Source organism: Callospermophilus lateralis, chromosome 1 (genome assembly GCF_048772815.1).
Source record: "Callospermophilus lateralis isolate mCalLat2 chromosome 1, mCalLat2.hap1, whole genome shotgun sequence".
Lineage (NCBI taxonomy): Eukaryota > Metazoa > Chordata > Mammalia > Rodentia > Sciuridae > Callospermophilus > Callospermophilus lateralis.
In genome coordinates, this window is record NC_135305.1 from 22742956 (window position 1) to 22759528 (window position 16573).

At 31.7% G+C, this 16573-nt stretch overlaps 1 protein-coding gene across 3 annotated transcripts in view; it reads right to left on the reverse strand.

The window, feature by feature from the left end:
* Positions 1-16573, reverse strand: part of Mkln1 (muskelin 1) — a 336778-nt gene that overhangs the window by 103095 nt on the left and 217110 nt on the right. For all 3 annotated transcript variants that reach the window (XM_076833133.2, XM_076833142.2, XM_076833125.2), the window contains 2 exons: positions 12372-12481; positions 10465-10657 (listed from right to left, as the gene is read on the reverse strand). In XM_076833133.2, coding sequence (XP_076689248.1) covers positions 10465-10657; positions 12372-12481 — 303 coding nt within the window. The remainder of the gene's footprint in view (positions 1-10464; positions 10658-12371; positions 12482-16573) is intronic.

The window sequence follows — 16573 nt, forward strand, 5'->3', positions numbered from 1 at the left end:
CTCTCCCTCCCTCCCTTCTCTCCTCTCTCCTCTCTCTTTAAAAAAAAAAAAAAAAAAAGAGTTTGCATTATCAGCACTGCTGAGAATAAACAGCACCTTAAAGGAAAAGAAACATGGAAAAGAAACATGGAGCTATCCTGGAACACAGCCCTAGTTCATGACTCACAAGAAGCTCCTTAAAATACCTAGGAAAAACCCACCTCATTCAAAGATTAATAATAATAAAAAAGAACCAACCCAGGGTTTATACCAAGATATAAAAAGGAAAAGGAAGGAATTTTTAAAAAGTGCCAAATGAATATGAGCCAAAAGAAAAATGTAGTCATTCAACTGATGAACATCTCTAAATACTTTTCCATTAATATAAAAAAGTTAAACAGCTCTCCTTATAACATAGCACAGAACAGAAACAGTTGCAAGCAAAGGTAAGAACAACTGAAAAGATAAGAGTAAGATAACAAAAGAAATAAAACATGAATTATCAGAGTTGCAAAAAAAAAATAGAAAATATCAGAGAAATAAAATCAAAGTGTTAGGAGGAGAAAAGATGCTAATAATAGTGATGTAAATACAATAAAAGATTTGGGGAAGAATGTGCAGTTCAAAAGAATAACTAAGAAAAATAAAAGAAATGAAAGAGAGCAAAGGCAACACAGACTTAACTGAAAGAAAACCAAACTATAAAATAATGAAAAGGCTACCACACGGTAGGTTAGCACTATCAATGCAGACAGTCTGCTAATATAATTAAACAATAATCTAAAACAAACACGAAATATTAAAACAGCCTGAGGAAAAGAGAAATTATATTCAAAGAAAATTACAGCATACTTCTCATCAGCAATAATGGAAGCCACGGAACAGGAGAATGATATTCAAATGTATTTGAAGAAAACAACTGCCATCCTAAAATTCTACATCCAGCAAAATATCCTTTCAGAAAAGAGACAAATATTTCAGACAAAAATAGCCAACCTTGGGGCTGGGGTTGTGGCTCAGTGGTAGAGCACTCGCCTTGCATGTGAGAGACCCTGGGTTCAATCCTCAGCACCACATAAAAATAAATAAACAAAATAAAGATATTGTGTCAATGTATAACTAAAAACAGCCAACCTTAATTAGAAAAAATTTTAAAGGATGTGCTTAAGGCAGAAGGAATACAATCGTAGATATAATATGGATCAAATATGTAAATGGTTAAGAAGAAAAAAATCAGTACATATTTGGGTTAAACTAGTGAACACTAACTGTATAAAATAATAATAGTAATATTTTACAGGGTCTACAAATGTGGAGTCAAAATCAATGATAATAACAGAGCATATGAATTAGGAAGGTGAGTTCCACTAAAACTTGAAGTCCACTAAGTCCTTGTATGGGAAGAGAGAAAAGGTATTGACCAATTTTATTAAGTTAATGAGGTATATTTGTTATAATTTCTAGACCAAGCATACAAAAAAATATAAATGGAACACATTACAGCAAAGCAAATAGAAGGAAAAAAATGAAAAGTTTACAAAGTGAAAACGCGAGAGACAACAACCAAAAAGACAGATATAACAAAGTTCACAAAGTCAAACTATAAGTTTGAATCCATTTATTTATCAGAAATTCAATCACATAAATGAAATGTAAAATATTCAAATCAAAAGAAGACAGTCAACACTGGACATTTTAAAAATCCAACTAAATTTATAGAAGCTACTCTTTTAAAAGAAGGATACAGAAAATTTGAAAATAAAATACTGAAAAAGATGTCATGCAAACACTCAATGAAAGTGGATGTTTTAATATGACAATTTATACTTTAAGACAAAAATATTACTAGAAATAAAAAATAATAAAAAGATTTAACTGAGTTGGGTACAGTTGTAATCCTAGCAGCTCGAGAGGCTGAGGTAGGAGGATTACAAGTTCAAAGCCAGCCTCAGCAACTTAAGGAGACTCAGCAACTTAGTGAGACGCTGTCGCAAAATAAAACAGGCTGGAGATGCTGCTCAGTTGTTAAGCACCGTTGGGTTTAATACCTGGTGCAAAAAAAAGATTTAATTGAAAATAATTTAAAATCTGTGTGTAACTAAACAATGGCATAAAATATATGAAGCAAAAATTGTGTAGAACTTTAAGGAGATATAAAAATCTACAATTACAATGAAAAGTGTAAACACATTTTTCTCAATAGCTGAGAATCCAACAGATAATCGTTATTGACAAAGATGTGTGCAATGTGATTTAGCAACCTTGACCAACTATCTCTATCTCTCTCTCTCTCTCTCTCTCTCTATATATATATATATATAGAGAGAGAGAGAGAGAGAGAATACTACCCCCAACAACAGAAGAATTTACATGTTGTTCAAGTGTGTGTGTGTGTGTGTGTGTGTGTGTATGTGTATTGAACAAACTAAGCCATAGAACAAGTTTTATCAAACTTCAAAGAACTGAAATCATTCAGAATGTATACTCTAACCATCATGCAATTTTGCTAGAAATCGGTTACAAATAACCAGAAAACATTTATGTATTTGCTAGTTTCCAAATACATAAATGTTTTCTGGTTATTTTTTTACTGATAAAAAATACATTTTTTAATTTTAGTGGACGGAGACGGTCATCATTATACAAAATTCATGTATGAAGATGTGAATTTGGTGTCAATATACCTTATATACAAACAGATTTGATAAATTGTGGTATAAAGGTGTATTAAGAATTTCGATGCAAAATATTATAAATGTAATGCACTCCTCCTCTATTGTGATGTATGTAAGAAATAATAAAAAATAAATAAAATAACTTAAAAATACATTTTTATATAATTATGGCTCATAGAAAACTCACTTCATTTCATAATGAAAATAATGAACTGGACAAAAATGGAAATACTCCACAGTACAACCAAAAAATAAGTAGAGGGAATTTTATATTCTTAAATGCATACAATTGGGTTATGAGAGCCTTAATCCAATCTGTGAATTAATTCCCCCAATGAGGATTAACTGAGTGATAACTAAAGGCAAGCAGGGTATGGCTGGAAGTAGTAGGTCATTGAGGTCATGCAGCTTTACTCTGCCAAACCCTTCCAATCATGATGTTCAGCCTCACCTTAAGCTCCAAGGAATGGAACAGGCTATTTATGGACTGAGACCTTGAAAAACTGTAAGCCCCCCAAATAAACTTTTCTTCCTCTAAAATTGTTCTTTTCAGGTCTTTTGGTCACAGCAGCAAAAAAGGTGATTAAAACAATTCCCGAAGAAAGAAAGAAACAACAGTAAATAGCTTAAATCAAGGGACATAGAAAATAACAGAAAGGATTAACAAACCATAAGTTGGTTTTCTCAAAATTAGACTACTGGATTTGAGAAACTTCTGAGTAATGGGGAAGGAGATCATAAATAGCCAATATAAACAACAAACATAAATAGCCAATATAAACAACAAACATAAATACCAATATAAACAACAAAAAAAGGGGCATCCCAGGAATTCCTGCAAATATTAAACAGATAACAGGGGATGAGTATACTTCAATGCCCACAAGTCTATAATTTTAAATGAAATAGATAATTTCCTTAAAAATATAATTTTAAAGCTACCAAACAAGCCTGATTATTCTTACAATGTTTAAAAAAATTAAATAGGTTAAAAACTACTGCCACCAAGTAAACTTCAAGCACAGACTGCTTCTACCAAGTATTTCATTTCTATCAAGTATATAAGAATGAAATCCTAACACATTATGAAGAGACCAGGACCCATTATGTGAAATTAAGGTAATACTAATATTAAACCTGAAAGGAACGTAAGAATGCAAAAAAAGTCAGGGGAAATAGTTGGAAGAATGCTAAGAAAATATTAATCAATCTACATCCAAGATACACCATAAAAAAATACATGACAAAGCTAAGCACATCTGAGCAATGCAAAGTATGCTTAACACTAGAAAATCAAAATAGGGAGTAAAAATCACATCATAAAAGTAGAGAAAAAAATGATAAGACAATATTCATTTATAACAAAAACTCTTAGCAATCTAGACATCTAACATAGAGATCTCAAAAAACTCCAAATCAAAAATTATATTTTACAATGAAATGATGAAAGCATTTCATTTGAGATCATGAACTATATAAGGATATATACTATCATTATCTTTCTCAATCTTCTATTAGATAACTTAGCCCAAAGATTAAATACAAGGGGGAAAGGCATAAGGGCTGGCAAGAAAGAAAAAAAAATTATGCCTAAATATTTTTTACTGAAATGAAAAATGAAACATAGCATAACCAAATTTGTGAGACAACAACTAAACTAGTGCTAAGGAGAAAATGTTTAACAATAAATGCCTCCTTTACAAAAAAAGAAAAGAAAAAGATCTCAAATCAATGGCTTTGGCTTTCAAGAAAAAAGAAAAAGGAAAAGAAGAAAAAAATTAATAAGGAGCAGAAATCAAATAAAATAAAGAGCCATTTTCTTAACATAAAATGAGAAGACTTCTAGACAGACTTCTCATGTGATATAAAGACATCAAGAGGAAAATAATAAAATATTATGTGCAATTTTAAGTCAGAAATGGACATATTCCTCAAAAGACATAAACTACTAATACTCTCTTAAGATGAAAATAGCAATTCTTCTATTAACAACATTGTTTGTAGTTAAAAACCTCATCACTATGTGTTAAGTTCAGGCCCATTTGCCTTCTCTGATGAATTCTACCATGTTACTACTCATTCTACATAAATATTTTCAGAAAATTGAAAAGGAAATAATTCTCATTTTATTCTTGAAGGCACCAGACCAAGACATGAACATTATAACAAAATTGTAGGCCAGTCTACAAAATACTCAGATATACATAAAAATGCCCAATAAATTTTTTTCAAAAAAAATCTAACACTATATAAAAATTAGAGTAAGACACCATTACTAAGTAATTTTTTTCCCCACAGGAATGTTGGATTAAAAACTGAAAATCAACCAATATAATCAATATTAACAAATGTCAAAACCAAATCCTTTCATCATCATCTCAAAAATTGCAGGAAAAGCAGCTGATAGAATGAAACCACTCATGATAAAGATTCTAGCTAAGTAGGAGCAGAAATTTCCTCAATCTAAAAAAAAGGCAGGGCTGGGGATGTGGCTCAAGCGATAGCGCGCTTGCCTGGCATGCGTGCGGCCCGGGTTCGATCCTCAGCACCACATACAAAGATGTGTCCGCCGAAAACTAAAAAATAAATATTAAAAAATTCTCTCTCTCTCTAAAAAATAAAATAAAATAAAAACAATTTAAAAAGGCAGCTATAAAACACCTTATAACTAACATTATATTTATATATATTTAATGACTGCTTTATAAAGCAAAGACATCTACTCTCACCATTCTATTCAATATTCTACTGGTTCTAGCCAGTGTAGGAAGACAAGAAAACCAAATAAAATGCATCAAGATTGGACAAGACAATGAGGCTGGGGTTGTGGCTCAGTGGCAGAGCACTTGCCTAGTACATGTGAAGCACTGGGTTCAATCCTCAGCACCACATAAAAATCAGTGTCTATCTACACTAAAAAAATATTTTTAAAAAAGATTAGACAAGACAATTTAAAGGTGTTTTTAAAAGCAGATGACATGACTGAAAATTATGGGATCTACAAAAGCAGCTAGTAAAACTTAAGTCATAAATTTAAGGAGGCTGTACACTAGAAAAGCAATATACAAAAATCTATTGTATTCTATATTATAACTGGCAATTAACAATTAACAATTTTAAAAGTACTATTTTTAATAGTAACAGAAAATACAAAATTTTCTGCAACATATTTGACAATCATGTGCAAGACCAAGAAACTAAAAATTAAGACATTCCTGAGATAAGTTTTAAAAAGAACTAATTAATGAAGAATATGTATCACATTCATAAACACGGTGATAAACTTTGCTAAGATTTCAATTTTTGCCAAATTGATCTCTACATTTATTGAAAGCAAAACAAAACTCTAACAGGCTTTTGTTTTTTGGTAGAAAATGACAAGCAGATTCTAAAATTCTTATGAAAATTCAGCCTAGAATAGCCAAAATACATATGAAATAGAATAAAGTTAGAAGACTTTAACTACTTGATTATAAGATTTATGAAGCTACAGTAATCTAGACAGTATAAACTGATGAAACATACTTGATTTCCATACGATTTCTTAAAAATCTTACTCGGTCCCATATTCAAAAATTAAGTCAAACTGAATCATATAATTAATTATAAATCTGAAACCATACTACTTCTGGAAGAAAACAAAAGATCTTTGTGACCTTGAGTTAGATAAGAATTTCTTAGGTCCAATATCAAAGGTATGATGCGTAAACAACACAGTACATAAATTAAGCTCCACCAAAATTTAAAAGTTTCTTTCTTTTAATATTTATTTTTTAGTTATAGGTGGACACAATATCCTTATTTTATTTTTATGTGGTGCTGAGGATAGAACCCCGTGCCTCATACATGGTAGGCGATCGCTCTACCTCTGAGCCACAACCCCAACCCCCAAATTTAAACATTTCTGATGTTCAAAAGACACAGAGGCTAAAAAATCAAGCCACAGACTGAGAGAATATATTTTCAAGTCCCATATGTATTTGATAAAGGGCTTGTAGCCAAAAACTATAAAGAATTCTTAATATGCATCATAGGAAGACAAATAACTGAATAAAAAAATGGACAAAAGATCTGAGCAGGAAGTTCACCAAAGAAGACACCAAGGTATAAAATTACCAAATGGAAAAATGAGAAACATCACTGTAATTAGGGAAATGCAAATTAAAACCACAAGACCCCAATACACGTCTATCATAATGGCTAACACTTGACTGACTTTTGAAATACTGGCAAGGATGTAGAGCAGCTGGAACTCTCATACACTACTGCTACAAATATAAAACAGTACAACATTGAAGAATTGGTAGTTTCTTAAAAACTAAAATGTATACATACCATATGACACAGACATTCCATTCCTAAGTAACTACCCAGAAAAGCAAAAGTGTATTTCCACAAAAAGATCTATACACAGGCTGGGATTGTGGCTCAGTGGTAGAATGCTCGCCTAGCATGCATGAGGCACGGGGTTCAATTCTCAGCACCACATAAAAATAAAATAAAGATATTGTGTCCACCTAAAACTAAAAAATAAATATTTTTCCTTTAAAAAAAGACCTGTATATAAGTGTTCACAGCAACCTTACTTATAATAGCCCCAAACTGTAACCAACCCAAATGTCTATCAACAAATAAATGCATAAGCCAACTATGGTACATCCACACTGTGGATTATTACTCAGCAATAAAAAGAAAGAAAAATTGATGCATACAACAATATAGATGAAATTCAAAATAACTGCAATTGAAAAAGTCAGACAAAAAGAGTGTTATACAGTATGACTGATTTATAAAGAAATGAAAACTAATCCACAGTTACTTAAAGCAAATCAGTGGTTGCCAGGGAAGGGAATGGCAGCATTGAGAAAGAGGGCTGAATTACAAAAGGGCATGAGAAAAATTGGAGAGTGGTGACCATTACTATGAGTATGGTTATGGTGTCACGTGTGTGTGTGTGTGTGTGTGTGTGTGTGTGTGTGTGTATACAGGTATGTCAAAATTTATTAAATTATACAATTTAAATGTGTACAGTTCACAATGTCAATTATATCTCAGTAAAGCTCTGTAAAGTTAAATATAACTTCATCTATTTTTTTTTTAACATAGGCAGTCAAACTCTTCTGTAAGAATTTTAAACAGTAAAAAAAGGAAGGTCTATGGTCTCTAAAAGCAAACTTATCTATTTAAATAAGATAAGCTACACAAAGGGAGTTTGTGTAAAACTTTCCTGTTTCTAAGTGATTATTTATGCCCATCATCAATAAATTTTAGATTGTCAGAAGCAGTAACAATCATTGGTTCAAGAGTCTTCTCTATTGAAGTTAAATATAAATACAGGGATATAGGCCAACAGAATAAAAAAATAAATAAGCCAGGAGCTGGAGCTGTGGCTCAGTGATAGAGTGCTTACCTGGCATGTGTGAGGCCCTGGGTTCGATTCTCAGCCCGCATATAAATAAATAAAAGATCCATTGACAAAAAAAATATATATTTAAAAAAAGTAAGCCTGATACTTTTAAAAATATTAACCATACTTGAAGATCACGTAAATTAATATACTGAAAGTAATTTTTTTCCCCTTCTATTATAAGAAGCTTTACAAAAGATGCTTTTGATTCACTAGACCTTTCTACTTAATAGGCAAGAACTTCTTGTCCTTTCTCTGTTGTTTTTAGAGGAGCATGAGCCAAAAAACTGCACTGTTTACTACTTTATTTGTCCAACAAATCATCGTCAGTGAGGTTAGCAGCAAATTGAACAACCTTCGGAAGAGTGTTTATTAATGAACAGTGTTCCTAGCCAATTGGGGAAAGCCGACGGCAGTATAAAAATACGATTTGGCTCTAAGTTTCAAAACTAGAGTTACTATCAATTTTCCTAAACTTCCTACATTAAGTATCTGTAGTACTCTAAGATGCATATGCTTTTAACAGTTTTTCTTATCTGAGTATCCTATCAAAGAGACACCTTTAAAAGGTTAACTATATTAGTTGGATGTGGTGGTACATGCCTGTAATCCCAGCAACTCATCCCAGAGTCTGAGGTAGGAGGATGGAAAGTTTAAGGCCAGTCTCAACAACTTAGACCATAAGCAACTTAATAATAATAATAATGACTGTGGATGTAGCTCAGTAGTAAAGTGGCCCTGGGTTCAATCCCCAGCACCAAAAAACAAAAAGGGTAACTATCTTTAGTATTATATAAAGTTACCCATGGTTGCTTTATTTTCCCTTAACAAAATGATAGCAAATGCCTTAATGATAAAGATTTTAAACAAACCAACTGAAAAACATAAATTACCTGCCACATTCATCCTGAGATAAAAAAAATACAGAATTCATTCTTAGAAATATTATATAGGCATATATACTTTCACTGGCAGCATTTTAATGGTTTGGTAGAAAATTATTACATATATACTCTTTGCTTACACTACAAAGTATACCCTATTTCAAAAGTACCAATCATTTATTTTTAAAGATCAATCAGCATTAATTTAAAAAGGCAATAATAACAATGTGTAAGGCTCCCTGACAAGATTTTATATATAATATTATATTATTATAATGTCTTTTTTTTGGGGGGGGGCGGTACCAGGGATTGAACTCAGGGGCACTTGACCACTGAGCCACATCCCCAGCCTTATTTGGTATTTTTATTTAGGGACAGGGTCTCACTGAGTTGCTTAGTGACTTGCTTTTGCTGAGACTGTCTTTGAACTCATGCTCCTCCTGCCTCAGCTCCACAGCCACTAGGATATAATGTCATATTTAACAAATCAGAGCTGTAAGTAATTCATTCTTTTCATTCTTTAAATTTATAAATTAAAAAGACAGTATTATTCTGATTTCTTTAGTTATAAAATATTCAAGACTAAAACATATAAAAATGAAGCAGTAGCATCTGTTATTAGAATCTTTCTACAAAATGATACACCAAATTCAATTCTGTAAGTTTTATACTGAACACAAGCACCTATTCTGTTCTTTGTCATTATAAAAGTTTCTGGGTTAAAAAAAAAAAAAAAAAAAAAAAAGATGTTCTATCAAGCTTTAAGTATTCAAATGGGTGTCAGTCTCCAAAGCAGTTATTTATTACCTTGGGAGATTATACACATGTTCAAATATTTACATTTCTTTCAAAGTCAGATTAGGCTACATTAAGAAAAATCAGCAATTATTAGCGTTCACACCACACAGACACTATTTTTCAGTCATATCCCTTTGCTCATTATATTGTCTACTAATGATATTTTTTTAATATCCAAGCCCCCCCAAAATTAATTCTTAATATTTTAACAGTAAATACTGGCTAGAATACTGACAAAAATACTTAAAGGAACAGGCCTAGAGTATTGAAGAAAAGTAGCAACAAAAGATGATTTGTAACTTGGCTTATTGCTAATGAATAAATGATTTTCCATAATGACAGTTTAAATTTAGGTACTTAAATTTATGTATGTTTCTTTCTTTCTTTTCTTTAAGTCTCATTACATTTTGGACTATTGTACATGAAAGAATTCCTTCATTCAAGGAGTTAACAGTCATTATACAGTAAAAAAGCAGGAAAAAATGGGCTGGGGTTGTGGTTCAGTGGCAGAGTGCTTGCCTCGCACATATGAAGCACTGGGTTCAATCCTCAACACCACATAAAAATGAATAAACAAAATAAAATATTGCATCCATCTATAACTAAAAAATAAAATTTTAAAAAAGGCAGGAAAAAAGTATAAGATTAATAAGCATAATGCTATATTCTTTTTGAAAAAGTTCCCTATATACTTGAAATGACCCTAAGAAAAATTTCATACCATTTACAGCTTTTTCAATCAGCTCTTCACAAGCATCGAAATCACCCTTCAATACCAGTTTGTCATGCAGATCTGTTAACATAGGATGTTCCAATGCAATCTTGGTTTTCTTTTGCAGTGATTCAAAAGCCTCTGTATAGTTGTGCTGTCTGAAGTGTTTTAGGCAAAGGCGAATGGCTTCCTGTTCACGGTACTACTAGAACACAAGAGAAAGTATGAAAAGAAGAGATTTGCTTGGTTGTTACTGTAAGAAATAATAAAAAGGGAAAACAAATAATCTAAACTGAATATTTAATATCTCCCAAGCACTGCACTAATCTTATTCATTAGATACCATTATATTCACCTTTCTAGTATCGAAACTAATGCTTAGCCCGTTATAATAACTTGCCCAAGGTCACAAAGTATGTTGCTGAAGGAGAGATTAAATCAGATCTAATTCCAGAGTCTGAATTTTTTAAAAAGAGGCAAGATATTATGTATTAAAGACCACTTCAAATTATAAAAATTGTAAATCCCATGACATCAACTAACCACAGTACAATGCAGGTCCTGAAAGCACAGACACAATGAAATAATATAAACAAATTATAAGCTTTCTGTTCTCGATTCTTATTGATAAACTACTACTTGAATGACAAGTATTATCAAATGTCGAAGTATTCTAAATTTGTAAATAGGTATGGTATGAAGAGATTAAATTTTATCATTTTCTAAGACTGGGGTACCTGATCATTTAAAGTAGATATTTCAATTAATGAGAACCTAAAAAGTAGGTACTCAATTTATAAAAATTTTCCCCTAACAGGATAAATGCCAAAAATATAAACTCATAAAGTTTTTTTTTTTAAATCAACTTCAAGACTATGTCCTTGGATTATGTCAAATTTTCTAAGTATACCATTGTACAATTCAAATAAAACAGAAAACAGAGAACCACAGCATGATAATCAAACAACAATGATTTATTTTAAAAGCATTACTATTTAATAAAGCAAGAGAATAAAATTTGAAGAGTTAAAACACAAATCAGTTTACAATGAGCTGACTTCTTGATTAGTAAGTTATTAAACACTCCTTTCAGACTACAATTGCAAAGATTTACCCTTATCGAATAAACAAAGAATTATTCTGTACTCAATTAATTTTATATTAATAGCCTTTTAATTTTGACTCTAAAAAAAGATTTACCTTTATTTTGTTTATTTATAGTGCTGAGGATCAATCCCAGTGCCTCACATGTGCAAGCAATGGCTCTGCCACTGAGCCATAGCCCCAGCCCCAGATTTAGCTTATCTATACAAAAGAATAAAATTATATTAAATAATAACACCTGTTTATCATGTTGACTTTGGGAGTCTCAATCATATTCACATCTTAAATCTTCCATCAGGCCATAAAACTAACCCACTAAAAGCTATGTTGCATGTGTGAGACATTGAGTTTGATCCTCAACACCACATAAAAATAAAGGTATTCAGAAAAAATAAAAGGAAAAAAAACCACTATGATCAAAGAGTATCAATGTAGGTTAAAAACAAAATTCATGGGCCAAATGGGTCTAATAAGATAACGGCAGACTGTAGAGCCAGACTATCTGAGTTCATATATTGCCTTGAGTACTTCACAACTGTGTGGGCCAAGGCAAAATATTTAACCTCTCTCTAGTACAGTTCTTCATCTCTAAAATAATGAGCTTACAACTGTACCTATCTCATAGAATGATAACAATCAAGTTATCAGGATAGCTTAGAGGCTGGCAGACTATAAATACTTAGTAAATGTTCGCTGATTAATCACTATAATTTTTATTATTATCCTCAATATTTTCAATAATTCACAATGAAGATAGAGATTGACATATTTCACCTTCTGTAGAGGTATGGGATTTTAAAATACAGTCCTACCTTGCTATACCAGTTGAGACAGGGTTGTACTACATCAGGATCATCAATACCACTGAGTTCAACATACCAGATGCTGAAGTTAAAGCTGGGCCCCCAGGACAAGAGTGGAACTTTAAGAGGGAAAGAAGGGGAGAAGAAAAAAATTAACATAATTTAAATAAAACTTCAGCAAAACAAAAATCACTATTAAACCTATAACCATTCATTTGACAAAATTTTCTGAGCATCTTCTATCTGTCTAGACTGTGCTAGGTGCTAAGACTACAATAGCAAAAATCACCATATGAGGTTTCCTTAGTTAATAAAACATTATAAGATAAACTCAAAATTGTCATATTACCGATTCCCAACTAAACATATCTAGTACTAGATAATTTAACAGGTAAAATTTATCAAATCTACATGCAGCAAATAATTATATTATTTAAGCTATAAGAGTACAGAAAGACATTACAAGTTCATTTGCCAGTAAATAACCCTAAAAATAAAATCAAAGAAAAAGGATTTTAAAGAATTTAAGGCCAATATCAGTTATGAATATTTATCCAAATTAAAGGGGCAAAAAAGATGCAAATAATTCTACCAGATTTTCAATATAACCAAATGGATCTCATTCTCGAAATAGAATTGTTCAATAGGAAGTATATTAATGTAATCTGCCACTTTAACAAACTGCTAAAAGAAAAAAATGTGCTCAATTACTTTGATATTAACAACAAATTAATAAAATATATGTTCTGTTCACTTTTTTTGGGGGGGGGTGTACCAGGAATTGAACTCAGGGGCACTCGAACACTGAGCCACATCCCCAGCCGTATATTTATATTTTATTTAGAGACAGGTTCTCACTGAGTTGCTTAGTGACTCGCTTTTGCTGAGGCTGGCTTTGAACTCCTGATCCTCCTGCCTCAGCCTCCTGAGCCACTGGGATTACAGGCATATACCACCACACCCAGCTTCTGTTCATTATTTTTAAAAATTATTTATACAATAAGGAATAGAAGGCAAGAGGACAAGTCTTTACCTACTTTTTCTGAAAGTGTTACAAACCTTAAAAATGAAACTAATGAGGAAATATTAAATATGCTTACTGAAGTCAAAACAAGACCAAGAGGTCCAACATCCATTGCCCAAGACAATATGAAAAGTCTTGGCCAGTGCAATAAGGGGGGAAAATCGTATCATACTAAGAAAAAAAAAATGCCACTTGATGACATAGCTAACTAAAAAATTCAAATTCAATTGAAATACTGTTTAAAGTTTGTATACAAGGTAAATATGCAAAAATTAACTATCCTATAATTAAAATAATCAATTAGAAAATATGGCAAAAAGGGATGGAGATGTAGTTCAGTGGTAGAGTGCCTGCCTAACATATGAGGTTCTGGCTTCAATTCCTAGTACCACCAAAAACTCCCAAAAAGCCCCCTGTTTGATAGCCCTTTTTATGATAGCATTAATGATAATGATAACAATAAAAAGCTGAAAATATTTCAAAATAAGCAACCAAAAATGTTATCTTTATAATAAAAGAGGACATGAATTTTTACTGAAAAACTGAATAAATGAAGGAATATTCTGTATTCCTGGATAGGAAATGTCAAGGTCATAAACATGTCAATTCTCTCCATTTCAAATTCAGTATAATCTCAATCAAAATCCCAATGGCATATATCCATTTTTGGCCATGTAAATAAACAAGCTGATCTGAAAAGATAACATGAAAATAACCAAAATTATATAATACAAGTATACTACAAAGATATAATCTGATATTAGTCTGGGAAAAGGAAAGCAGATGAGTAAAACAGGAAAAGAAGAGTATCTAACAATCTTGAAGTATTCAGAGGAATTTAACATGATGAAGATAAAATTTCACATCAATAATGACAGAACACAGAAGTTTTTAAAACATGATCCTTGAACTCTGGGGATCCCTATTACCCTTTCAGGAAGTTCTACGTCATCAAAATTCTTTTGTAATGACACTAGGTGTTTGTCAGGCTTCTTTTGAAAAAAATAATACTAACACTGCACTAATAGTGCAAAAGCAACGGTGAATACCATTACTGGCACTTGGTACCAAAGTAATGGCACCTAAAAGTATGAGTAGTCCTTGGTACACAACAAATTACACTGTATTTCTCACTACCATCTATACTTAATTAAAGCAAGTTCATTTGGGGTGCTCTTGATGATGCAGTAAAAATTAATGTTATTAAATCCCTAACATTAAGTAAATTAAGTAATCTTTTTGTTATCCTCTGTGTCAAATTGGGAAAAACATATAAAGCATTTTTTGAAATATTTATTTTTTAGTTTCAGTTGGATACAATATTGCTAATTAATCAATTTATTTGTATGTGGTGCTGAGGATCGAACCCAGGGCCTTGCCCGTGCCAGGGTGTTCGCTGTTCTGCTGAGCCACAACCCCAGCCCTATATAAAGCATTTTTGCTGCATATCAAAGCATAATAGTTATCTTTAGAACTTGGTTACTATTTGAGTTGTGAGCTATAATAATCATTGCTTTTTCATGGCATTCTTATTCTTGAAAGAAAAACTGACAGACAACTTATGATTATTTCAATTTGAGTATCTGCTATATTTACCTGTCATTTCAAGAAAAAAACAACTAATGATATCTGCTGTAGAGGATAAAAATTCAAACTTTCAAGAAAAAAATAGAATTTTGGAAAACAAGTATCTATCACTTTGAGTTTGGACTGCTTCCGTAAATTTTTCTGTCTGCAGGTGATATTAATGAACATGATTTTTAAAATACTGTATGAAATGTTACAAAGTTTGAAAGACCAATGAATGGCATTTACAAAATCATGAATGGATTAAAAAGTATAGGATAGATCCTATAATTTTATCGTAACAAAATAAGTTCATTGACATGGTTTCGGAGTCAATAATGGAACTACCTATAAAAATCTAACACTTGCCAAGTTTTGATGAAATATTAAAATATTACATCCACAGCATCTCACACCAGGCCTATTGAGTTCCAGGTTCATTGCCTTTTTCAGTACAACAGACTAAATAAGGAGCTAGGATGTACTGGCTGAGATATAATGGGAGGCCATTATTTAAAGGAAGCTCTGTGAGTGAAGACAGGGATAGGTAGTAGCAACTAACTATGTAGATATATGAAGGACCCCTGGGACATTTAATATAGCTTTCAGTTTCTATGTGCAACAAATAAAAATTTTAACATGTTTTCTATCAAGAAATATTAAATTACTATCATTGTTTTGTTGTTCACTTTTTAATGTGGCACTAACATTTAAACATATTACCACATCACACAGAAATACCATCAAGTAGTCTGAATGAAAATAAGATTCAAAACTCAAAGCCCCAATAACATAGTTCTCTATATGTAACCAGACACATAACATTAGTTAGAGATTTTGAGGTCCAAGTTTAATAAATTAAAAGAAAGGAAGAAGAGATCTTTCTATTATATCTATTTAAGTCCCAGCAAAACATTCATTAATTAAAACTTTTTTACTTTAAACACTTGTGCTCTAATGAGATGTCCTCTGTACATGCAAAAGTCTTGAAAAAGGGGGTTGGGGTTGTGGCTCAGTGGTAACAGCACTTGCCTAGCACATGTGAGGCACTGGGTTAGATCATCAGCACCACATATAAATAAATAAATTAAGATATTGTGTCCATCTACAACTAAAAAAATTAAAATAGCTATTTAAAAAGTCCAAAAGACATACTTCTACAAAAAAAAAACTGTTCTAATGTTATATACTTTGTAAAGAACACAGGGAGGGAGGTAAATTATCAAGCATCTCACCATAAAAAAGTCATATAAGTCGTATATTACAGATAAATGAACATATAAATTAATTTTCAATAGATTAAAAGGGTATGGATGAAATGAACAGAATGATGTATGCTCATTTCAAAATTACCAATGATTTTTGGTGGCATTAACTACCTCAATAATGCATATTAGGTACTACACATAATATATAAGAAATCTAAATGTGCATTGACGCTGCAGCCACACATTTTAGGTTCCCTGATAAATCAAGCCTCTGCTCCCACCTTAAATAAAAAGATAAGATGCTCCTAATATACATCTCAAGATGAGGAGTTTCTAGGGTTCAACCACCAGTTTTTCCTGTAGTACAACCATATACAAAAATGATCAAGATTCATGTTTGTCATCCTTTTTCA